General features: G+C 38.0%; 1 protein-coding gene across 2 annotated transcripts in view; it reads right to left on the reverse strand.

Moving 5' to 3' along the window:
• Positions 1–27,679, reverse strand: part of stk11ip (serine/threonine kinase 11 interacting protein) — an 82,034-nt gene that overhangs the window by 50,182 nt on the left and 4,173 nt on the right. For both annotated transcript variants that reach the window (XR_014031196.1, XM_081380321.1), the window contains exons 11-16: positions 27,495–27,536; positions 24,730–24,900; positions 24,471–24,552; positions 22,981–23,421; positions 19,902–20,104; positions 19,696–19,806 (exon numbers count right to left, since the gene is read on the reverse strand). Coding sequence is in view for 1 of the 2 variants with exons in the window: in XM_081380321.1 (XP_081236447.1) it covers positions 19,696–19,806; positions 19,902–20,104; positions 22,981–23,421; positions 24,471–24,552; positions 24,730–24,900; positions 27,495–27,536 (1,050 nt within the window). In the remaining variant the exon portion in view is untranslated. The remainder of the gene's footprint in view (positions 1–19,695; positions 19,807–19,901; positions 20,105–22,980; positions 23,422–24,470; positions 24,553–24,729; positions 24,901–27,494; positions 27,537–27,679) is intronic.

Consider the following 27,679-nt stretch of genomic DNA (forward strand, 5'->3'; position numbering starts at 1 on the left):
TCTCTGTCAGTGTAGTCCATTCTGAAACGTGTCCGAAAATGAACTGTAACTCAGCGAATACTAAGTCAAACAGGCATACAGACACACAGGCATGAAGCTTGAATTCTCTTCTTTTAAATGAAGTAATTTATATAAAAAACAAATATTCTCAGTTTATGTAATATGTATGAAAAGAGAGAGATGTCAGTCGTTCTCATCTCAGCTCATTATGTTTTAATGTGACCCCGCCCACGGAGAGCGCGCGCTATTCAAACGCAAATAATCCGAGGCGATCCATGCAAACCTGTGAAACGCCCACATCAGCTGGATAACACACAGCGAGTAATCAGTCATGTACTTTACGACGCTGTGAGGAATAATACTATCTTAATAATAATCCTGGAAAATGTACCTCAGAAGTGCTGGAAGTTTCATTTCGAGGATCAACGGATCCAGGAATAGGTCAGTTCAATATTTGCTTTGTTCTAATCGCAAAAAAGACTGTTTAAATATGAATCGCGTTTCTGTGTGTGAATGAATGAACAGCTTTTACCAAACTCTATTGCTATACTGAGATGAGTAAAAATCGACTACAAAAATCGGATAGATTATAAAGTTTTTACTGTAAAATAGCCTACTGCCACACATCAAATAAGCTTATAATGTTGCCAATTTCTGCTCATGTTAAATATATATATATAGCCTATATTATGTTTTGTCAAAAATAAAGTAATAAACTAAGATGTTATTATTGTGTTCCAATGTAGGCAATATTCAAACTAATGAATCCTTAACTTTGAAATACGTATAATAAAATTTATACTTTAGTTTTTACTAAGAAAGATTACACTGGAAATATTGTTAAAATTTCTATTGTTGTTGTAATTGTATAACCTTTATATGTATAAACAAAATCTTAAAAGGTCAATATAAGCATTCTCTTTAAATAATTTTTATTGTGTTTTTTTAGTGACACATTTGGGTAGAGAATATATTCAAAAACTTTCTGAAAATACAGTATGGGAACAACTAACTGCACTATTACTAGAAATGTTTACCTTGGATATTATACAATTTGCAAGCACAATTAACTGTGAACCAATATTGTATATATATATATATATATATATATATATATATATATATATATATATATATATATATATATATATATATATATATATATATATACAGTGAGGAAAATAAGTATTTGAACACCCTGCTATTTTGCAAGTTCTCCCACTTAGAAATCATGGAGGGGTCTGAAATTGTCATCGTAGGTGCATGTCTATGGAAGGCATTTTCTGCCAAATTTAAATAAATAAATTAAATGATTAAAATGAAAATTAAAACCAGATTAACAATTTCATTACAGAAAACAGTACGCAAAAAATGTGACAAAATTGAGAATGAAATTAAATGATTTCATTTTCACAGCATTATCCCTGTCAAATTGAAAAATAAAATGCAATTGGTGATTTCACATTTCATTTCCACTGCAGTCTCAAGGCAAGACTGCCAATATTAAAATGAAAAGCCAAACGTGAAAAAGAAACTACAGATACAGTTTTTACAATGCTCTTTAGTAACGCTCACGCAATAATAGTGACACAATTCAAATACAAATGTAAATTTTCGTTTTCATTTTAATTCCTCTTTTATTTCACAGTTTTCGTTTTCATTTTCAAAGACAACCTGCATGCAAATTATATGTTAATGAGTGGGTGTGGCTTATTCTAGTAACGGCACTGAGACACGCCTTCTGTAAAGCTAAGTCATCGTCCCGTGTGCATGAGTTGAATGTGTGAAACAAAATTATTTAAATGTGATTATATTGTAATCGAGACGACGAGATATGGCGAAATCTGTTAGTGAGCTTTTGCGGGAAGCTGCCGCAGCATTAGAACATGGAAACGACCAGCCTGACCATGTTAGTTATAGTGTTAGACTCAGACTAGACCATAGCCTAATCGACGATGAGGTTCATTCATGTATTAGGCTGTTTTAGAAATTCAACTATTTGGGTGTACAGAAGTCTTAGTAACACAATTTCTACAACAATTATAGCCAGACATTAATACCCAATGGCTTTAACCGAGAACCTCGGCCAATGTTTCATATTCGCGTCGCGCCTAACAACGCCCTTCCCAGCAAACAGGGGACGTCCCCCGGACGTTTCGAACGTCCCCTTAGGTCCGCTTTGTAACGTTCCCGAGCGGACGTTCGGAGGACGTCCGCATTTGGTCCGCTTTGTAACGTTCCCGAGCGGACCCTCGGGGGACGTCCTCATTTGGTCCGCTTTGTAACGTTCCCGAGCGGACCCTCGGGGGACGTCCGCATTTGGTCCGCTTTGTAACGTTCCCGAGCGGACCTTCGGGGGACGTCCGCATCTGGTCCGCTTTGTAACGTTCCCGAGCGGACCTTCGGGGGACGTCCGCATCTGGTCCGCTTTGTAACGTTCGCTGATGGACGTTTTAAGGACATTTGTCCGTGCCAGTTTGCGAACGTCTCCCTCACATGCCATTTCCATGACAACACAATCCAGTCGCCCATGCCTTTGATTTGTATCATTAGACCGGACATCTTGCAACTCAGACAAATGAATGATTAAACTAAAATAAAAACCCATATTGGATTTAAAAGGGGATTTTTTATCCATTAAATTAACTGTGATAATGGATTTTATCTAAAAAACATGTTTTTTGTTTTGCAGATTGACGTTATAGTTTATTAACTGAAAATAAACTATAGTAAAAATATTATTTAAATTAATTGTAAAATTAAGTTAATGTTAAAAATGTTAGTGTTTTAATTGTAATGTTAAGATAATAACTTTAATGTTACTTATAACTTCTATCACTAATTAAAGATGTAATCAAATCACGAGTCTGTTTTCAGCCAATATAATTTAAACATCAAAAACATGAGAATTGATTCAATTGAATAGCCTACAATTTATTATTCCGCATGAAGAAAATAAGGTTGAATCTTAGGAGCTCTAAAATAATGCATCGACTTCACATGATGAATGCAGCCAAGGAAAATGCGAAGAATGGAAAAGCACATGCTGGAAAGAAAGTGGAAAATAACACAGGTAAGATAAATGTATCCTAATTTAGGCTACCTGTAAAAATGTTGGTCAGGGCGATCGAAGGACTGGTTTTATTCAAAATAAGTTATTTTAGGAAAAATATTATTCTAATTATTGCACTTAAGACTGATTGCACATTGCATTTCAAATAACAAAAAAAAAAGTGTCATATAGCTATATAATTTTGGCAGAATATAACACACCAGCAAGTTACGATCAAATGCGCCTAAGCGAGTGACGTCATTCATTATGCCACGCAGCATGTATCCATGTATCCATGGCAACGCTCAGCTGCGTAGTGACAGTTAACGGTCCTCCTCAGACGCGGCCTTGTGTTTTCCCTTTCGTCTGTCTAAAAGGTATTTTTAATTTTTAGATTAGTATACATTAGTTATCGTAACCACTATACATCAATACATATTATGATAATTTGACTTTTTAAAACGTTTGCTGAAGTTGTCCGCCGTGTACCACTGCTAACCGTTAAGTTATGCTAAAACTAACGTTACGAAACTAACGTTAGCTGCTAAATGTTGCTGAAATGAGACGACGTTATATTTCACATATTCATATAGACATATAAAATCATAACACTACTGAATGTGTTAATTTTGTTGTTTTAGATGCCAGGGGAAGAATTGCCAACGGACTAAACCCACAGCTGACCGACCGAGACACACACACAGCTGCCAGCGCGTTTGAAGACACACACACACACACACACACACACGGAAAGAGCACAACACCTTTACAATTGTTCAAATAAATACTTTGTTCCTTATACCGTGTCTGTTTTCTTTGGTTAGCCAGAAGTAAAATGAAATAAAATGATAAAAGGATGTTAAAAGGACTTCTAATGAACGTTCTGTAAAGGTCCCCGAATGTTTTCCAAACGTCCCACGAAGGTCCCTCGGGACGTCGCACGGCGGTCCTGCAAACGTCCTGCGAAAGTCCCCCGCGACGTCCTGCGAACGTCCCCCGCGACGTCCTGCTAACGTTTAAAGAACCCTACACGAAGACGTCCAGGGGACGTTCGCAGAGGACGTTCAGGGACGTTCTAGGGACGTCTTTTTGTTAGCTGGGTTCAGCCGTGACTTATTCAGATGATACAGCACTAGCCTAGAGTACCTTATTGTTTTTATAAAACGGTTACCACGCAATACAAATATTAATCCCGAAACATATGTATCTATGCAACTTTCATGAAGTAAAATGAATCACTAAAAGCCAATTCCATCCGCTGGAGAAAAAAAAATAGTCCCTGACCATAAAGCAACAGAAGAAGTTACACCATAACTAACATGGTCAGGCTGGTTGTTTCCATGTTCTAATGCTGCGGCAGCTTCCCGCAAAAGCTCACTAACAGATTTCGCCATATCTCGTCGTCTCGATTACAATATAATCACATTTAAATTATTTCGTTTCACACATTCAACTCATGCACACGGGACGATGACTTAAGCCTGTTTCATACTTCTGCGTCGGACCTACGCCGAAGCCTCTACGCTGTAGAAGGGTGTCTCAGCACCGTTACTAGAATAAGCCACACTCATTAACATATTATTTGCATGCAGGTTGTCTTTGAAAATGAAAACGAAAATGAAAACTGTGAAATAAAAGGGGAATTAAAATGAAAACGAAAATTTACATTTGTATTTGAATTGTGTCACTATTATTGCGTGAGCGTTACTAAAGAGCATTGTAAAAACTGTATTTCGAGGGCTTGGAACCAGAGGGGCGTAAGTGGCATTTTGGGCGAAAATGAGTTCTATATATCAAATTAAAGGTCTTGATGAGCTCTATCTAGTTGTGCCAAAAAGACGCATCAGAAATCAACCTGTATTGAATAAAGCAACGAAACAACAAAGACCTAACACAAAAGTTTGAGCATTGTTTGGAGCCAGAGGGGCGTATGTCCACTTACGCCCTTCTGGCTCTAAAAAATACATGTATGGCCTACACATTGTTTGGAGCCAGAAGGGCGCAAGTGGCATTTGACCAACTTTACAGGAGAGCCAAAACAAAATTTTGACCACACTTCAATCAACTGTATTTATTAACCTTCATCCACAACATTGCAACCACATACATACTTATATGAGTAAGTTCTTAAGTGAACATATTATGGCATATTAACACGATGAACATATTCTAAAACCTTGCAAAATCTTGAAAATATGGCAAAAACATCAAATACGCCTTTTTGGCACCAAACATTTCCAATTCTTCTAAAGAAAAATAGGGCGTATCTGCTGATCAATGCAGAAATGATTGGTCAAAACATTGGTTAAAAACACTCTAACTTCATAACTTTTCATTTTATTTAAAATACTGTATACATAGTCATTTAATTTCATCATTTCAAATTGTTTAACATTTAATTTCCAACCGTTTAATTAAAATTTTTATTCAACTAAAGTGAACTAAAAAGTGAAATGTGTAATAAACAAGAGAAATTAAACTGTTTGAAATTAAATGTTAAACTGTTTTAAATGAAATGCATTAATGTGAACTCATGAATAAAAATTGAAATTAAACTGTTTGAAATTAAATGTTAAACTGTTTGACATGAATGTGAACTCATAAATGAGAATTGAAATTAAACGGTTAGAAATGAAATGTTAAGCAGTTTGAAATGATGAAATTAAATGACTATGTATACAGTATTTTAAATAAAATGAAAAGTTATGAAGTTAGAGTGTTTTTAACCAATGTTTTGACCAATCATTCTGCATTGATCAGCAGATACGCCCTATTTTTCTTTAGAAGCATTGGAAATGTTTGGTGCCAAAAAGGCGTATTTGATGTTTTTGCCATATTTTCAAGATTTTGCAAGGTTTTAGAATATGTTCATCGTGTTAATATGCCATAATATGTTCACTTAAGAACTTACTCATATAAGTATGTATGTGGTTGCAATGTTGTGGATGAAGGTTAATAAATACAGTTGATTGAAGTGTGGTCAAAATTTTGTTTTGGCTCTCCTGTAAAGTTTGTCAAATGCCACTTACGCCCCTCTGGTTCCAAGCCCTCGATTTGTAGTTTCTTTTTCACGTTTGGCTTTTCATTTTAATATTGGCAGTCTTGCCTCGAGACTGTAGTGGAAATGAAATGTGAAATCACCAATTGAATTTTATTTTTCAATTTGACAGGGATAATGTTGTGAAAATGAAATCATTTAATTTCATTCTCAATTTTGTCACATTTTTTTTGCGTACTGTTTTCTGTAATGAAATTGTTAATCTGGTTTTAATTTTCATTTTAATCATTTAATTTATTTATTTAAATTTGGCAGAAAATGCCTTCCATACATGTCCACTGTGAGAGACATAATCTAAAAAAAAAAATCCAGAAATCACAATGTATGATTTTTTAACTATTTATTTGTATGATACAGCTGCAAATAAGTATTTGGACACCTGAGAAAACCAATGTTAATATTTGGTACAGTAGCCTTTGTTTGCAATTACAGAGGTCAAACGTTTCCTGTAGTTTTTCACCAGGTTTGCACACACTGCAGGAGGGATTTTGGCCCACTCCTCCACACAGATCTTTTCTAGATCAGTCAGGTTTCTGGGCTGTCGCTGAGAAACACGGAGTTTGAGCTCCCTCCAAAGATTCTCTATTGGGTTTAGGTCTGGAGACTGGCTAGGCCACGCCAGAACCTTGATATGCTTCTTACAGAGCCACTCCTTGGTTATCCTGGCTGTGTGCTTCGGGTCATTGTCATGTTGGAAGACCCAGCCTCGACCCATCTTCAATGCTCTAACTGAGGGAAGGAGGTTGTTCCCCAAAATCTCGCAATACATGGCCCCGGTCATCCTCTCCTTAATACAGTGCAGTCGCCCTGTCCCATGTGCAGTAAAACACCCCCAAAGCATGATGCTACCACCCCCATGCTTCACAGTAGGGATGGTGTTCTTGGGATGGTACTCATCATTCTTCTTCCTCCAAACACGTTTAGTGGAATTATGACCAAAAAGTTCTATTTTGGTCTCATCTGACCACATGACTTTCTCCCATGACTCCTCTAGATCATCCAAATGGTCATTGGCAAACTTAAGACGGGCCTTGACATGTGCTGGTTTAAGCAGGGGAACCTTCCGTGCCATGCATGATTTCAAACGATGACATCTTAATGTATTACCAACAGTAACCTTGGAAACGGTGGTCCCAGCTCTTTTCAGGTCATTGACCAGCTCCTCCCGTCTAGTTCTGGGCTGATTTCTCACATTTCTTAGAATCATTGAGCCCCCACGAGGTGAGATCTTGCATGGAGCCCCAGTCCGAGGGAGATTTACAGTCATGTTTAGCTTCTTCCATTTTCTAATGATTGCTCCAACAGTGGACCTTTTTTCACCAAGCTGCTTGGCAATTTCCCCGTAGTCCTTTCCAGCCTTGTGGAGGTGTACAATTTTGTCTCTAGTGTCTTTGGACAGCTCTTTGGTCTTGGCCATGTTAGTAGTTGGATTCTTACTGATTGTACGGGGTGGACAGGTGTCTTTATGCAGCTAACAACCTCAAACAGGTGCATCTAATTTAGGATAATAAATGGAGTGGAGGTGGACATTTTAAAGGCAGACTAACAGGTCTTTGAGGGTCAGAATTCTAGCTGATAGACAGGTGTTCAAATACTTATTTGCAGCTGTATCATACAAATAAATAGTTAAAAAAATCATATATTGTGATTTCTGGATTTTTTTTTTTTTAGATTATGTCTCTCACGGTGGACATGCACCTACGATGACAATTTCAGACCCCTCCATGATTTCTAAGTGGGAGAACTTGCAAAATAGCAGGGTGTTCAAATACTTATTTTCCTCACTGTATATATATATATATATATATATATATATATATATATATATATATATATATATATATATATATATATATATATATATATAGTCCTTGCATTCTTTCCTGTGGCTCAGTGACACACCTGAATGAATGGCTCATTATGCGAGCCATTGTCTCCTCAGGTGTGAACTACTATATATTCATGATGGTGTCATTGGATCATTCAAGCCCACTCGCATATTGCCTTTCCAAACAAAAAGTGTCTTACAAAATTTAAATCAATGTATTGCTTTATGTGAATGATTAGGCAGGATGATTTTCACATCATTTTGAAGAAAAAACTCTAGGCGACAAAATGCATTATTCAGAAGTCTTGTGGACACATTTAGTATGTGTTTTGTGGCCTTATTTCAGAAACTTTCATTTTTAGTTGTTTTCAATAACCATGCATAAACATTATTCTCTCAAAAATACAAACATGTACATACATGTTGCTCACATATTATGGTAGCCCTGTTTGTGCTAAATAGAGTGTAATTACACCTTACCATTAATATGTTTATAAGCAACTGAAAAAAGCACAAATGTCAGCGCATGTTAGAACATCTCAAGGACCCCAAAAACACCTTAGACCCCAGAGGGTTAAGAGCGTCTTGCGGTCCGCGTCCTTCAGGTCAGCTAGGGTAAGCCATAGGTGCCTGTTAAGGACGACCATGAGCCCTGTGGAACGGCCGATGGCTTGAGCAGAGCGCTGGGTAACCATCAGCGCGAGGTCAGTTGCCGCGTGCGGATCCTTGATGACGTCCGCGTGAGTTGCGCCATCATTGAAGAATTGAAACAGTTAAAGGGTAACTCCACCTCTGGAAAGATGAATGTGTATTTAACCCTCTGGGGTCTGGGGTGTTTTTGGGGTCCTTGAGATGTTCCGACATGCCCTGACATTTGTGCTTTTTTCAGTTGCTTATAAACATATCAATGGCAAAGGTGTAAATTCACTCTATATAGCACAAACAGGACTTCCATAATATGTGAGCCACATGTATGTACATGTTTTCATTTTTGAGAGAATAATGTTTATGCATGGTTATCGAAAAAACTAAAAATTAAAGTTTCTGAAATAAGGCCACAAAACACATACTAAATATGTGGCAATAAGACTTTTGACGTCGCCTAGAGTTTTTTCTTCAAAATGATGTGAAAATCATCCTGCCTAATCATTCACATAAAACGATACATTGATTTTAGTTTTGTGAAACACTTTTAGTTTGGAAAGCCAATATGCGGATGGGGCGTAAACGCTCCAACAGCATCATGCATATTTAGTAGTTCACACCTGGTGAGACAATGTCCCTGCATACTTAATGAGCCATTCATTCAGGTGTGTCACCTATAGCTAACTTAAATATACAAGCTTCATAAAAATGATCATTCTAGGAGAACATTTCAGATGGCATTTAGAGGCTTTTGCATCTGAACTCTTCATATATACACACACACATATATATATGCATGCACATACATACTTTATAATCTTTTCAAAACTAGTCAACGTCTTTCAAAACTAAAGTATACATTTTATCATACGTATTTCAAAGTAAAGGATTCATTAGTTAGTTGATGACTTTATTTTTGACAAAACACATACAGTATATATTCCTCATCTCAGTATAGCAATAGAGTTTGCCAAAAGTTGTTCATTCAATACAGCAGTATTTGAAAATCGATCATATTTTGTAAAATTACATTTATATTTGCATTTATGTCAAAACCTAGACACTTTTAAACATCAAAAGGACATTTATTAATATGTATTCGTGTCAAAATGACAAATAAACAGATTTTCCTATTCAATTTTGCATGGAAACGCTTCCAAGACGCTTGCGTGTCGCGTAAAAAATAGGCGTCGTTCTATTTCTAGCATGCACGCGTTTTCCACGTGGCTCGTGCCGCGCCTGAGACGCGCGTCTCACACAGGCAGTGTGCAAACTCTAAACTGTTAACATGGGAGCCGAAATAAAAACGGACACGCCACGCATCCAGTGTTTCACCGGCCTTATCCAGCGGATGTGGGCGTTTCACAGGTTTGTATGGATCGCCTCACATTTGCGTTTGAATAGCACGGTCTCCGTAGGCAGAGTCACATTAAAACTTAATTAGCTGAGATGAGAACGACTGACATCTCTCTCTTTACATACATATTATATAAACTGTGAATATTTGTTTTTTATAAAAATTACTTCATTTAAAAGAAGAGAATTCAAGCTTCATGCCTGTGTGTCTGTATGCCTGTTTGACTGAGTATTCGCTGAGTTACAGTTCATTTTCAGACGCGTTTCAGAATTGACTTCACTGACGGAGAGTAGGCAGAACTCGCATCATGTTTATTTTTCTTTATTTGGCGAAAAGCACAACACTTTGTTTTTATTATGAGCATACACAAAAAAAATACACACTAAACAGGATCGATTGATGTATAACACAAGCATATAAGATAAAAATTTATATATTTTTTTTATTTATTTTTTGCACTCATACGGAAAAAAACGAGCCTATCGCGCCGACCCCAGGGGGTTAAATTGGGTCATTTATGTAGAAGAAATGTGAAATTATTTTTGAATTTGGAGCTTTCTAGACTGAGAAAAGCCAGAAAATGTATTTTTGGCTCATGTGGATGAAAGACAACAACTCCCAGAATGCACTTGCTTCGCTGCTCTACGAGGCCACTCCCAAGTCACGCCTACCAGTTAGAGAGCAGTTGTAAACAATAAAGCTAACTAGTGTCCGTGAGTCTGCCAGGGTTTTTGAGATCGCATCGCGCAAAATGTCCGGGATTCGGCTTTTGCGTTCTACAGTCGCCATTCATTGTGTTTACTGTGGCGAGCAGGACGAGACTAGGGCTGCGGGAGAACGACGCGAGGCCGGTGGCGTGATTACTGATGACCGACAGCTGTGAGGCACTGGTCTCGTATCTCTCACGGAGGAGCGGAGATTTTCTTAGCAATGGTAAAACGCACATCAACCGATCACGCCACCGGCCTCGCGTAATTCTCCTGCAGCCTTAGCCTCGTCCTGCTCGCCACAGTAAACATGATGAATGGCGACTGTAGAACGCAAAAGCGGTGACGTGATTACTGATGAACGGCGCCTGTGAGACGCACCGGTCTTGTGGGCTATCTCCGTTTATATACTTTCAATGGCTATCTCTCACGGAGGACCGAGTATTTTCTTAGCAATGGTAAAACGCACATCAACCGATCACTTGTTTAGCGTTCATGTAAACACTACATTCAGATTCACCAATCGGAATGAATTCAGTTAGATTGAAACAAAAGGTGTGCATGTAAACAATGAATGGCGACCGTAGAAAGCAAAGCCGAATCCCGGACATTTTGGACGATCTCGACGACCGGACATGCAGGTTTCTGCCGGTGAAATCAAACACACTGGCACTGATCTGTGATAGGTTTGTTAGCACATTAGGTCCAACCCCATATGGGCGGGTTTGAAAGGGTGGGAACTAGTGCTTGTAGTCTTAACAGAAATCCACCCCTCTTACACTTCCTGCTACAATGACGCAAAATGACGATTTTTTGCGTCATTGTAGGAGGAAGTGTAAAGAGGTAAATACAGATTTCTCTCGTCTCATGGGAAAATGAGAAAATGTTGCACGACCATTCAATAGTATGACTGGGTTTCTAACATTGCAAAGCTTAATGCAAATGGGTGGAGTGTTCCTTTAACCTAGAGTATTGCCATGGCATCCGAACTCAATTGTTTTCAGGCAACAGGCAACAGTCTCCTCGACGGGGGGCATGTGCACATACCTGTGGGCTTCCGCCCCGTCCAAAGTTGACAGCGTCAAACTCGTCTTCGGGTGGGGGAGGGCCCACCAGCTGCTCGCTGGCGGCAGTGGGCCTCATCCCCACTGTTGCCCGAGCCAATCTCCTCTGGCTCTGAGGCCGCGCACTGGCAGCTCAGCGCAGTGGGCGCACGTGTCCAGAACTGGTTTTTGAAGGTTGGGCGGGTCAAAGGAACCCGCACATATCTGGCATGTAGTAGCCATCGGATGCGGAGAGGAAAACAGGGGTGAGTAGTCCTCTATTGTAACTTCCTTACGATAAGCCAGATAAGACTTCTAGCGTGAAGAAAGAGATTCTGACGCAATTGTTGCGCTTTATACTGCCAGCGGGCTTGTCAGTATTTCCATATTTGCGTCAATTGGCCAGCTGTTTCAGCTGGCGTTAGCCCATAAGATTTCAGCAGAAGTGGAGGAGGGGAGGAGTTCCCATATACGTCTTAGACGACGTAATGTTGAGTTACCGCCTTGAAAGGGAACTGTGGTGAGTATCAGTCAACAAACACGGTGAGTCATGTCATCTCCTGTTATTGTCACCTGCACCTCATGTAACATGTTTAGCATAGCCTTCTCTGCCAGCACAGGTTTTACATGTGATAAATGCAGGGAGATAGTTAGGCTGTCGGAGAATATTTCAGAACTAGAGACATGCATCCAAACTAGAAATCATGGAGGGGTCTGAAATTGTCATCGTAGGTGCATGTCCACTGTGAGAGACATAATCTAAAAAAAAAAAATCCAGAAATCACAATATATGATTTTTTAACTATTTATTTGTATGATACAGCTGCAAATAAGTATTTGAACACCTGTTCATTAGCTAGAATTCTGACCCTCAAAGACCTGTTAGTCTGCCTTTAAAATGTCCACCTCCACTCCATTTATTATCCTAAATTAGATGCACCTATTTGAGGTCGTTAGCTGTATAAAGACACCTGTCCACCCCATACAATCAGTAAGAATCCAACTACTAACATGGCCAAGACCAAAGAGCTGTCCAAAGACACTAGAGACAAAATTGTACACCTCCACAAGGCTGGAAAGGGCTACGGGGAAATTGCCAAGCAGCTTGGTGAAAAAAGGTCCACTGTTGGAGCAATCATTAGAAAATGGAAGAAGCTAAACATGACTGTCAATCTCCCTCGGACTGGGGCTCCATGCAAGATCTCACCTCGTGGGGTCTCAATGATCCTAAGAAAGGTGAGAAATCAGCCTAGAACTACACGGGTGGAGCTGGTCAATGACCTGAAAAGAGCTGGGACCACTGTTTCCAAGGTTACTGTTGGTAATACACTAAGACGTCATGGTTTGAAATCATGCATGGCACGGAAGGTTCCCCTGCTTAAACCAGCACATGTCAAGGCCCGTCTTAAGTTTGCCAATGACCATTTGGATGATCCAGAGGAGTCATGGGAGAAAGTCATGTGGTCAGATGAGTCCAAAATAGAACTTTTTGGTCATAATTCCACTAAACGTGTTTGGAGGAAGAAGAATGATGAGTACCATTCCCAAGAACACCATCCCTACTGTGAAGCATGGGGGTGGTAGCATCATGCTTTGGGGGTGTTTTTCTGCACATGGGACAGGGCGACTGCACTGTATTAAGGAGAGGATGACCGGGGCCATGTATTGCGAGATTTTGGGGAACAACCTCCTTCCCTCAGTTAGAGCATTGAAGATGGTTTGAGGCTAGGTCTTCCAACATGACAATGACCCGAAGCACACAGCCAGGATAACCAAGGAGTGGCTCTGTAAGAAGCATATCAAGGTTCTGGCATGGCCTAGCCAGTCTCCAGACCTAAACCCAATAGAGAATCTTTGAAGGGAGCTCAAACTCCGTGTTTCTCAGCGACAGCCCAGAAACCTGACTGATCTAGAGAAGATCTGTGTGGAGGAGTGGGCCAAAATCCCTCCTGCAGTGTGTGCAAACCTGGTGAAAAACTACAGGAAACGTTTGACCTCTGTAATTGCAAACAAAGGCTACTGTACCAAATATTAACATTGATTTTCTCAGGTGTTCAAATACTTATTTGCAGCTGTATCATACAAATAAATAGTTAAAAAAATCATACATTGTGACTCTGGATTTTTTTTTTTTTAGATTATGTCTATCACAGTGGACATGCACCTACGATGACAATTTCAGCCCCCTCCATGATTTCTGAGTGGGAGAACTTGCAAAATAGCAGGGTGTTCAAATACTTATTTTCCTCACTGTATTTCCTCCAGAGCGGAGAGCGTCTTTCTGAAGAATCCGCTCCGCTCGCTCATTCCGCTCAGCGCTGCTTGCTCAACCCAGAGTGCACTTTGGTGATTTGCTAGTTCGAGACAGTCTGTAAAATAGCTAAGCACGAGTGTAGCAATAGGTCATGGAGTTCAAATATTGTTTTTAGTGAAGTTGCAAGCCTTATACATAAATGCACAGTAAAATTCAAAGTTAAACCCCTGGGGTTGGCGGTATAGCCGGCAATACCAGCTCGCTTTTTTTCTTATCAGTTCAAAAGAGATTCAAAAATACTCTGTTGACTTTGATTTTACAAACAAATTTCATACATCACTCGATTCTGTTAAGTGTGTATTATTTTTGTGTATACTCACAATAAAAACAAAGTGTTGTGATTTTTGAAAAAATAAAGAAAAATAAACATGATGCGAGTTCTACCTACTCTGTGTCAGTGAAGTCAATTCTGAAACGCGTCCGAAAATGAACTGTAACTCAGCGAATACTCAGTCAAACAGGCATACAGACACACAGGCATGAAGCTGTGAGCATGAAGCTCTTCTTTTAAATGAAGTAATTTTTATGAAAAACAAATATTCACAGTTTATGTAATATGTCATAAAAGAGAGAGATGTCAGTCGTTCTCATCTAAGCTCATTCTGTTTTAATGTGACTCCGCCCACGGAGAGCGTGCTATTCAAACGCAAATGATCTGAGGACGCAAACCTGTGAAACGCCCACATCAGCTGGATAACACACACCGCGAGTTCACTTTCAGACTCATGTACTTTACGACGCTGTGAGGAATAATACTATCTTAATAATAATCCTGGAAAATTTACCTCAGAAGTGCTGGAAGTTTCATTTCGAGGAGCAACAGATCCAGATGAGGAATAGGTCAGTTATATATTTGCTTTGTTCTAATCGCAATAGTGTCTGTACACGCAAAAAGACTGTATATATGAATCGCGTTTCTGCGTGTGAATGAATGAACGCACAGATGCGCGCTGTTGTGTAGCTACTACAGCTGGCAAAAATACTGTTTCAAAATGAATCGCGTTTTTGTGTGTGAATGAATGGACAGCTTTTACCGAACTCTATTGCTATACTGAGATGAGTAAAAATCGACTAGAAAAATCGAGAGATTATAAAGTTTTTACTGTAAAATACTGCCACATCAAATAAGCTTATAATGTTGACAATTTCTGTTCATATATGTTTTTTAAAGGCCAGTTACTTCATGGAATGCATCCTGATAAAGTTCCCTTGGCCTTTGGAATTAAAATAGCCCCACATCATCACATAGCCTTCACCATACCTAGAGATTGGCATGGTTTTATTTCAGTTAGCCTAATAGCTGGTTTGATTTGCATTGAGAGATGATCTTATGGAAAGTACTCCATGCCAATCTCAAGGTATGGTGAAGGCTATGTGATGATGTGGGGCTATTTTAATTCCAAAGGCCAAGGGAACTTTATCAGGATGCATAGTATCCTGGATCCATGAAGTAACTGGCCTTTAAAAATAAAAATCTGCCTGCCTCTATGGGAATTTAACATAGGGGTGTCCAGACTTATGCACCCTGTTTTTTAAGGAAGAACATTTATTTATTTACGATACATTATTCATTCACAAACAAAATTGGTGTCCTTAAAGGTTGGGTTTTTCCTATTTTTTTTAATTAAGGCATTAAGTTCAATTGCCAAAAGATGATTTTTTATTCCTCTTTTTAGTCAACTTTAGCATGGGTGTCTAAACTTATGCATAGCACTGTATATAGCCATAGCCAACACACAAATATTATTTATGGGCATGTTAATCCAGATGTGTTTTGTGGAGTTTTTGCTCACACCCAAATAGGGGCAAATTTTAAAAGCTAAAATAAATAATATATGTGGGGTATTTTGAGCTGAAACATCACAGACACATTCTGGGGACACCAGAGACTTATATTACATCTTGTGGAAAGAGGTATAATAGGTCCCATTTAAAGCTACACTAAAAAATACTATAAATGCATTAAAATGTACTATAAATTTGAGTATTTTTACTATTAAATTTACATTTAATTAATAAGAACTATGAACAGTTTTGTTGTCACTATCAATTCAGACATACTGGCAACCAGTGAACTCAATATGATCACCAGCAGCAGTGATACATTAAACAAAAAAAGTAAGAGTCACATTTCCATTACAAGCTCTAAAACTGCTCCAGTAACCATAGAATCAATGTTTTGTTTACCATATTAACATTTTGTTGTAATGCAACCCACTTATTACTAAGCAGCAGCCTGCAGACACAGTGCATTTATTGAAGGTCAATCTGTTATTGCTGTATAACACATATCTCTGTATACAAACATACATCTCCATTAACATTTACCAGAGCATTGCTGGGCTGATGTAGTGCATGTTTGAGTGAGATTGAGGGAGATTGTGCATAAGCACGCAAACTGTCTCTGTTGATCCAAACCATCTGATTGCCACAACTGATGTTGCATTAAATTTCAGTCCCTCCAGTTTTTCATAATTTTGCTATGGTGGAATGCAATTGCAAAAGCTTCTTGCATAATTAGCCATTTTTAAGTCATAAGTGGTAATTTAACCACAAAATAATAGCAAAACACAAGCTAGAAATAGTAAACCTATAATTTTAGCAAGATAAGTTCTGATGCAAAGCGCAACTTCTTGTCATTTGCAGAGCAAGGTGAAGGTGAGGAGTTAAATGCATGACTTTCACAAGGCTACAGTAGTCGCACGTTGCACACTTGATGTCATGTAGATATCTATAATTCAAATCCTGCAAATGAATAAATGTTAAAGGATTAGTTCACTTTCAAAAAAGATTTTGCTGATAATTTACTAACCCCGATGTCATCCAAGATATCCATGTCTTTCTTTCTTCAGTCGAAAAAGAAATTAATGTTTTTGAGGAAAACATTCCAGGATTTTTCTACACAGAATGGACTTCAATTGCAACCAACTATTCCAATGTTCAGAGAAGGTTCAAATGTCCGTCTCATTGCAGCTTCAAAGTCTCTACACGATCCCAGTCGAGAAGTAAGGGTCTTATCTAGCAAAATTATCGGCCATTTTCTAAAATATATATATATATATATATATATATATATATATATATATATATATATATATATATATATATATATATATATATATATATACACACTCACCTAAAGGATTATTAGGAACACCATACTAATACTGTGTTTGACCCCCTTTCGCCTTCAGAACTGCCTTAATTCTACGTGGCACTGATTCAACAAGGTGCTGAAAGCATTCTTTAGAAATGTTGGCCCATATTGATAGGATAGCATCTTGCAGTTGATGGAGATTTGTGGGATGCACATCCAGGGCACGAAGCTCCCGTTCCACCACATCCCAAAGATGCTCTATTGGGTTGAGATCTGGAGACTGTGGGGGCCATTTTAGTACAGTGAACTCATTGTCATGTTCAAGAAACCAATTTGAAATGATTCGAGCTTTGTGACATGGTGCGTTATCCTGCTGGAAGTAGCCATCAGAGGATGGGTACATGGTGATCATAAAGGGATGGACATGGTCAGAAACAATGCTCAGGTAGGCCGTGGCATTTAAACGATGCCCAATTGGCACTAAGGGGCCTAAAGTGTGCCAAGAAAACATCCCCCACACCATTACACCACCACCACCAGCCTGCACAGTGGTAACAAGGCATGATGGATCCATGTTCTCATTCTGTTTACGCCAAATTCTGACTCTACCATCTGAATGTCTCAACAGAAATCGAGACTCATCAGACCAGGCAACATTTTTCCAGTCTTCAACTGTCCAATTTTGGTGAGCTCATGCAAATTGTAGCCTCTTTTTCCTATTTGTAGTGGAGATGAGTGGTACCCGGTGGGGTCTTCTGCTGTTGTAGCCCATCCGCCTCAAGGTTGTGCGTGTTGTGGCTTCACAAATGCTTTGCTGCATACCTCGGTTGTAACGAGTGTTTTTTTCAGTCAAAGTTGCTCTTCTATCAGCTTGAATCAGTCGGCCCATTCTCCTCTGACCTCTAGCATCAACAAGGCATTTTCGCCCACAGGACTGCCGCATACTGGATGTTTTTCCCTTTTCACACCATTCTTTGTAAACCCTAGAAATGGTTGTGTGTGAAAATCCCAGTAACTGAGCAGATTGTGAAATACTCAGACCGGCCCGTCTGGCACCAACAACCATGCCACGCTCAAAATTGCTTAAATCACCTTTCTTTCCCATTCTCACATTCAGTTTGGAGTTCAGGAGATTGTCTTGACCAGGACCACACCCCTAAATGCATTGAAGCAACTGCCATGTGATTGGTTGATTAGATAATTGCATTAATGAGAAATTGAACAGGTGTTCCTAATAATCCTTTAGGTGAGTGTGTATATATATATATATATATATATATATATATATATATACACACACTTTTAACTACAAATGCCCGTCGTGTACCATCTCTGAGATGTGCCACGCATTGCGTCATCACGTTGGAAAGGTCACGCGTCACGCCATCTAAGTTATTTGTCTGTGTACTCCGGTTCAAAAAGGTAGGGAAGGGCGAAAAATGTAATCTCATTTTCTCCTCCAACTTCAAAATCATCCGACATCTTTGTTTTAATTTATTATTATTATTTTTATTTTTTTCGTGACCTTTCCAACGTGATGACATAATACGTGGCGGATCTCAGATATGGTACAATACGGACATTTATGGTTAAAAAGTATATAAATATATATATATTTTTAGAAAATGACAGATCGTTTCGCTAGATAAGACCCTTATTTCTCGACTGGGATCGTGTAGAGACTTTGAAGCTGCAATGAGACGGACATTTGAACCTTCTCTGAACGTTGGAATAGTTGGTTGCCATTGAAGTCCATTCTGTGTAGAAAAATCCTGGAATGTTTTCCTCAAAAACATTAATTTCTTTTTCGACTGAAGAAAGAAAGACATGGATATCTTGGATGACATCGGGGTTAGTAAATTATCAGCAAAATCTTTTTTGAAAGTGAACTAATGCTTTAACATTTATTCATTTGCAGGATTTGAATTATAGATATCTACAATTAAATTTTCACTAGTTAAAATGATCATTCTTTATAAAAAAAAACAAAAAAACGTTTCCACTAGTAACACCTATATCGAAAATCACATCATCAATAACAAAAATCATCATTTTTTATTTATTTTTTTCTAGTAAAAACAATTATTCTTGATATCTGTAATTTAATTTTCACTTGTAGAATTCTTCAATTATTATGCCGTTCATTTGCAAGCCGATTTGACTAATACGTTGCAGGATATACATTTTCGATATCAACAGTTCAAAATTCAAAAGTTCAAATCCTGTTTCTTGATATTAGTAATGGAATTTCTACTAAGAATAGGGCAAAGCAATATCCCAACGTATTACACAATTATTTACCAGTTCTTGTAATACTGTTTCTATTAAAGTAAATCTCAGTGGGAGCAAAAATTTGCGACAACAGGACCTGTGCAATGAAAAGAAATTACGTCTGAGCTATAGCTGCTAAGATGACGGCCACAGGACACTAATTAAAGTAAGAAAAAGTGATAATAGTTTTAAAGTTATTGTTAAATATAATGATCGATCGGTGCACCCCTACTTGTAATATCTGTCGTCAATTTAGGATTAAATCCCAAGCAATAGGCTAGTTGATTATGTCTGATTGTCTAATAATGAATGTACCTCCTTACCTGTAATGCTTCCTGTGGCTTGTCATCCAACATTATATAACAACGTTTACGTCTCTCACGACTAATGTACCGGAAGTGGAGCTCTAGGGCTGGGTGAGTCCTCTCAACCTTCTGTAAGATTTAAAAAGAGTGTGTAAAACAGAAAAAAAACTGCAGAATTATAATCAACTTAAAGAGCTTCATGAACAGAAAATATGTCATCTAACCTCTACTGTGCACGTGGCCTCAGTGGTCACAACATCTTGCAAACTGTCTAGCTCCACTCGTGTTTTAACACACCCCTGGCGCATGTCTACCTCCAGCAGGTGACCCTGCCACACTCGTAGGAAGAGTGGTTCAGAGGCGCTTTTCCGATTTGTCTCCACATCCTCTGACAGCAGCCCCACAAGCATTGGCCTGCATAGGTCCACTGTTAAACAAAGTGCAAGAGTGAAAAAGAGCTCTGGACATAAACTAGATAGGTCCTTCAATGGTTGTTCTTTTATTCTACCAGGACCATGAAAAAAAAGAAAAAAAAAAAGTGTATCATGAACATTTTTTTTAGGTGAGTACAAGAACCATTTGGTTTTGGCATTTGACAGTATACATCAAATCAATATACAGTAATAAAGTAGCTCCAAACTTTTGTTCCAGCAAATTATGTGTTTTGTAAATAAAGTAAAGCTTTTGATCAGCAAGGATGCATTTAACATGTTATAAAAGATTTCTGATTCAAATGAATGCTGTTCTTTTGAACTTCAAGCATCAAAGAATCCTAATTGACTACAGTTTCCACAAATCATTATATTTCATTATTGATATTAATAGTGAAGGGGGTGGATTGGAATCCACTGCTGCTTCAATGTATATGTAATGAGTGATTATAATCAGGTATTAAGGTAGGTAAGGTAAGGTATTAATCAATATTTTTCGTTCTAAATACCAAAGAGTTGAATAACTTCTCTGGAGATTTTACTTTGTAATAGAAATTACCAGTGTGATTACTGAAATGTTCTTTTCATGTATTCTTTAATGTCAGTATTTGATATCTGAATGCAGCTTGCTAATTTAGCCCGGCTTCCAGAAATGAAATGGGGATATGTTTTGTGTTTGAGAAAGGTCTTCAACATGTTAAAACATATAGGGGTCATTGAAGTCTATAGTTTAAGGGACCATTTGTCAGTTAAAGCCTATATTTTCCATTTAGACTAAAGTGTCCTATCCTGAGAAAAAGACTCCTGTTTATAGTTAGAGCCTGGCCAAATCCAACCTTGGAAAAGATGTGTGTCGGTGTGTGTGTGTGTTAGTCTTCTTGCTTACAGGTTAAGGAACCACTGGCATTATAGGAGATTGACTGAGTTGTTGTTCGAGACATGCAGGCACCCAGCCACCCAAATCTGCGACCTGGAAGGTCATGACGTGCCTAACTTCAGGGTCTGAGTGTCAGCTGCACAATCTATGGAGATATGCTTCTGTCTATCTGTATATGTGTGGAAAATTACTATGTTTATCTGTTTTTTGGGCAATGAGAATCATTCAACCTGTAAGCAATGACGTAGCTCGGACCTTGGAAATGGTATAACTGCTGTGATCTTGTCTTATCTGTGTAACTGTAAGCGGGGCGGCCTACAAACTCCTGTGTGAGTCTTGAAGCTGACTTCTGTTGATCAAACTGCAAACTATCTTCAGTAAACTTTTCTTATTTTTTTTTATAATTCTGACTCCGGGTCTTCTTTCAAACATCTGGTCCTTGAGTCCTAAACTGTTAACCCCTAACAATAGGCAATGTAACTTTAGCACCAAATCAGCATGCTTGAATTAATTGTAAAGGATCACACTGAAGAATGGAGTAATGGCTGCTGAAAATTCAGCTTTATCACCCGATAAATAATACTGTAAAATATATTTTAATAAAAAAACAGTTAAATCTGCAGTCCTTGGTTTTTCCTCTTTGTCACCATCTCTGTTCGAAATCTGCAATTGCAGTTATTTGCAGAATTATCAACTTGACGTGGGTTGTGAATTGGCATGGCACAGCGCGGATGAATCCAATGTTTTGAGGAGAATGTGCAGCTGTCAGTCACCACGCCGGTGTGGATACTGTCATTCGGAATCACAGATTCTACTTTTTGGAAGTATGACCAACATAGGAATTTTCACCGGAAAATGTCATCTGAACAAGTAAGTAACATCCACTTTTGTTCTGACCAACTAAGGGGAAAAAAGCATTGCAGTAAATCGCGCTGATTAAATCTAATGATTGCTTATATCACGTCAAACCGTGCAAATTATACTTTGTTCTCAAATTGTTAATGTTTAACAACATCAGCATTGCGTGACTACATTTAACGCCCTTCTGATATTTATCCTTGTTTTCACATGAGCCCGGTTGCAGTCTCTTTTCTGTAGCCACTCCGAAGTCCGAAGTCTTTTGCATTTTACAACGGGTGAATCTCCAGTTGTCACTGGTGATTGTCGTTTGAACCTTTCTGGATCCGCCATCAAATTGATAAGTTTAATTATATCAAGTGCTGTGAGAAAAGGCTATAAATCTCTACCTCCAACATCCTCACATGCAATATAGCCTACTTGCTGAGACACCTTCTTTATGTGTACAGATGTGACGTAATGACGCAAAGACATGTTCGAACTTCTCATGGAAATCCACCAGTACCACTGGAATTAAAAACATTATTACAAGCTTACCGTTTAGAATCGAGCTAAAGCAAGCAGATAGTTTTGAACACTGGCTGGTTATGTACTTGCTCAAATTTATTTTGGATAATTTTTAACCCAAAAAAGTTACGGACTGCAGCTTTAATTTAAATTTTAATAGTATTTCACAATTTTACTGTTTTTATACTGTATTTTTGATCAAATAAATGCAGCCTTGGTGAGAATTTTGTTCAAAAACATTAAATATCTTACGGACTCCAAACTGTCGAACAGAAGCGAGAATGAATGAATGAATGAATGAATGAATGAATGAATGAATGAATGAATGAATGAATGAATGAATGAATGAATGAATGAATGAATGAATGAATGAATGAATGAATGAATGAATGAATGAATGAATGAATGAATGAATGAATGAATGAATGAATGAATGAATGAATGAATGAATGAATGAATGAAACTATCCAATGACGTACTGTACATAGAAATTAAGCTAGACTACTGCTGAACTATTGTTACGCTAGTGAAAATTTATATCGGATGGTACAATCACAGTATAAATATAAGTACGTATCTGGCCAGTATAGTTATCACTATCAATGCATCCCTAGAAAAGAATAGACAGACCTCCCCTATCATCGTCATCTTCCTCTGGTGGTGGTTGTGGGTCAGAGTAGGCCTCAGTTGGAGCCTGGGTGTTTCCTAGACTTGTCTCAAGAGTAGATTCAGTGTTCGGGAGGCTTTGCCCTGTCCACTGAAGGGTGGACTCGGTCTCAGGCTGCAAGTCTGTGCTCTCCATCTCTTCTTTGTCCTCTTCCTCTTTCAGTTCAGAGGACAGCAGCGGAGGGGGGAGCAACTCCAAACTGGTTGAAGGTGTGTTAAGCAGGGGAGATGGAGGTGTACTGCAACCATTGGTGTTCACTTTAATGGTTACACTTTCTACTCCTGGGAAAGCTGGGTTGACTGGAGTATCATCAAGATGATGCTGATAGCGTAGCCAGTCCTCTCCTAACTGCTCTCGAAAACTGTCCATTCTCTCAATGTCCTTCTTATGGGGGAGGACAATATCTGAAGAGAACCAAACATTTCACATGAGAAAGACAATCATATAACATATGCTTAATAAAAGCAAAAACTCATCAATTCATTTTTAAATGTAAACATGATCACTGAAAAGACAGTTAATTTTAAAGGGGTCATATAATGCCATTTTTGTACAAGTTAATATGATTCTTTAGGGTCTAAATGAAAAGTTTGTAATATACTTTAATTAAAAATTATCATTAGTATTGTAAGAAAACACTCATTTTACCTGGTCAAAAACAGCTCTGTTTTCAGCACGCCATTTAAGTGCATGCGTCTTTAAATGATAATGAGCTTTGCACCCCGCCCCTCTGTTTCTGTGGGGCGTTTTGACACAACACACGTGAAGTGTTGCCTTGACAAAAGTTGAGGGTATATTTTGGAGAAAGAATGGCAGCAACTTTAAGGGCACTACAATTTTACTGATCCGTTTAAAAAATAACCAGTCTGTGAGACTATGACAGTCATTAGGCACATAAACGACACATACTTAGACAGGAGCTAATACCTTTTTCAATGTCCTCGTTTATAAAGCAGTCTGGTAAGAAATGATTTGCGCAAACATGAAAGCATTGACGTTGATTGTGGGTAATATTCCCTTCGAAAACAAAACTCAGCCACTGCGTTTTCAGCGGTTCGGATTTAGGAACATCAAAATGACTGCTGTGTTCATTATTACACCCAAGAACAGAACACCACAATCGCTTAGACACAGTTCTGCTCCAGCGTATCAACAATGGCAGACTATGATGACAGCTCGCTCAGGGAGGGTCTGTGTTGAAATGCTGCTGTCAATTAACAATCGTGGGAGGGGCGTCCGACCGTGTGACATCACACGGTCAGACGGCTCAATTTGAGACAGGGGAAAACATATAAGGAGATAAAAAAAAAAAAAAAAACTGGATGGATTTTTATCATGGCACTGCCAACACACATTTCAGTACAATCAACTTGTAAAAGTGCATGTACCATTATATGACCCCTTTAAAATGCCCTGTGAAGAGTTAACGTTTGTCAAGTCATTTGTTCATCACCTTGTAAAGCAGACTGCACTCTGATCTCATGGTCTGTGTCACTGGGCTCTGAGATACTGGCTCTCCTCACCTTCACCTTACTCTGCAAATGGCAAAAAGTTGTGCTTTGCATCATACATCAGAACTTATTTTACTAAAATTGTAATGGCAGCTTGCTTTCATGTTCTCCATGAGGAATCATGTTCATTGTGCCTGCTCATTTAAAAAAAAAAAACAGTTTACTACAAAAACATTGGGGAGATTTTAGACATGGACTTACTTTGTGTTTTCTCTTTCGAACTCGGGTCACTCCTGATATGCTTACAGTCACACTGTCAGTAATGTCCCCACCTCCACTGGACACTTCCTGCCCTCTTTGGTCAGGTGTCACAAATACATGCTGAGAAGTGTGGGACATCTGACCAGCCAGTTGTCCGGATTTAGGTAAGTTCTGTGAAAAAAAAAAAAAAAACATTCATGTCACAAAATCCACAGAAAAAAAACAAGAGATTGTTGGTCAATAAGACAATATTTCAGAATACATTTTAAAAGACAACTACAATATCAGTATGTATGTGTGTATTTTTTTATATTCCAGCAATAAATACTAATACATAAAATATATATATATATATATATATTATATTATAAATAAATTTGTTATTTATAAAGTTATATTTCTCTTAAATGAAAGAATTATTATTATTTTTTATTATTATTATTATTTTATTAACCTGGGTGATAGGGTTAAAGATTGATTTTGGAAATAAAACTATAAACTATATGAAATAAACTATATGAAAATGTTTATTAAAGTGTCCCTATTATGCTTTTTCGGATTTTACCCATCATGTAGTATGAAATATAAATGTTTGTGAATGTAAGATGTCTGCAAAGTTTCAAAAATGCACAATAAACGAAATTACTTTCTCCCAAAAGAGAGAAACGATTCTGCACTGCCTGTAATTCCTCAGTAATTCCAGTATGAACATACGTTGGTTTGTGACACTTTTGCATAATGCCAGCCTATATTCTTCATTGGCTGCCTGTGAACAATGTCTACTTTGACCCGCCCTTAAGCACTGCAGTTGTAGCTGAGGCCTGAAAGAGTTTGGTTCGTGTGGTCGATATGTTGAGAAGATGCTGTTTTCTGCACTGTGGAAGCAAATCCACCTTGCATGTACTTCCAAAGGATGAGGACTCGTGCTCGAATGGACACGGTCACGCCATCATTACTGTTTGTATCACTGAGTATACAAGTGCTGAGGAAGCCTCAAGAGCTGAAATTTAGATATAGTTATGGACATTTTGTTTCCGAGACGCACTATAAGTGGTAGACTAATCACAACAGACTGATCCATCTGACCAATCAGCAAAGGAGGCTCTCAGAAAGGAGGTGCATGTAGACCTATTGTAGAAGAAACAAAATTAGGAACCTTTAAAATAGCATAATATTAAGTTACCAAAAGAAGTTACTTGTAGGCTAATCAAAATTGCTTGTAATCAAGTGCTAACAGAGATGTGTCCAGCACAGCTAAATATAATATTTTTGGTAATTAAATTTAGTTTACTACTTTTTTATGTATTACAATTAATTACAATAAATTTGATATCAAATTATGATATAAATATGTTGAGAAAATTATGAGACAGCTGTATGAAAACATCCACTTTAAAAGGGGTCACATTATTCATGCTAGATTTGTTTTTTCAAATTCTTTTTTTTTTTTGATGGATAACAGTTTCTAGAAATCATAGGATCTGTGCATCTAATAGATGGGTGTTCCAAACCATGGTCCGTGCTGGCCTACAAGACATTTTAAAAGTAAAAAATTATGTTGCCCGTTATTGTGAAAAAAAAAAGAAAAGAAATCCATTATACTGCATGGACACCGGGTGTCGCTATCACATCTTTGGCCTGCATCATTGTCAAGAAGGTGTTGGGGGGGGGGGGGGGGGGTGACAAAATGTCAACATTCCTAAAAAATAAGCAATACAATAAACATCACTGATTGCAGAATTTTACCAATGTTTTCAAGACTTTGGTGCCATTGAAAAGGACATCATGCTGGTGTAAATCCCTTTCTGTGTTGACGTGGAAGAAGTAAATAAAATGTGCAATTGAATGCAATGTTAAAAGGGTCCTATTATGTTTTAATACATTTGTAATGTTCTTTAACGTTTAATGCTGATTTTTCATCATAAAAAAAATGTAACGCCTGGTTGAGTTCCGTTAGTAGTGTGTTAAAAGTTGCGTTTATGGTAAAGGCGTGACATTTCCAAAACAAGTAGACCAATCGAAGCGGTTGAACAATCACAACACATTGGTCCAGATAAGGAAGGAGGAGCTTCATAGAGACCGGAACTAAACAGTGTTGCAAACAGACAAGGAAGAGAGATGCAGCAACAATGTAAAATATGTGGAAAATAATGTGTTTTTTGAACATTCAAACATGAAAACCTATTCTATTAGATCAAAATCAAGACTTTAAAAAAAGGGTATAATAGGTCCCATTTTAAATATTATAAAGCAAATTTAATCAATAGCTATAAATGTGATTTGTTCCTTCACAATAAAAATTATTCTTGACTTGAGAGCAATTCTGTGTGCCTACTTCTTTCGTGCCTGTATGGATTCCTTGGCTTTTGAATGGGCTGTTTGAGTGTTACTATTTATAAAATACACACTCCCTGAAAAATATAGTGGATGTCATATATAGTGCATACCAGTATAGAGGGAAATAAAACAGTGCATATCAGTGGATGATTTAAAAATAAATAAATAAAAATACCACGGTAGTATTTTACATTTGAATTTTTTTTTCATCACATGTAATTCATTTAACATCAAATTTCATTGTGATTGTTGGGCCATGCCTGCAGCCATTTAAAGTTCACAAACTCCAATTAATCAGAGAAAGTAAACTCACTATTCTACTATAAATTAAAAGGAGATTTGCCTCCCACAATTCAGCATGAATCACATGAGAAACAAAGAGGGTGGAATGACCTGACATGGCACATGAAGTGACATTTGATACCCACCAGCAGATCAGACTGGGACAGAGGGGTGCCATCCAGCTGGAGCTGAAACACAAGTAAACATTAAAATGTCAGCTTACAACTCTGAAACCTCTGCAGAACAGCAAGAAATAACTTCAAGAAACCATCTTACTGATAAATTACATCAGAAATAAAGGGGAAACTGGCACCTCCCTGTGGTTGCTATG

The sequence above is a fragment of the Scardinius erythrophthalmus genome (assembly GCF_964197995.2).
Source record: "Scardinius erythrophthalmus genome assembly, chromosome: 12".
Classification (NCBI taxonomy): Eukaryota; Metazoa; Chordata; class Actinopteri; order Cypriniformes; family Leuciscidae; genus Scardinius; species Scardinius erythrophthalmus.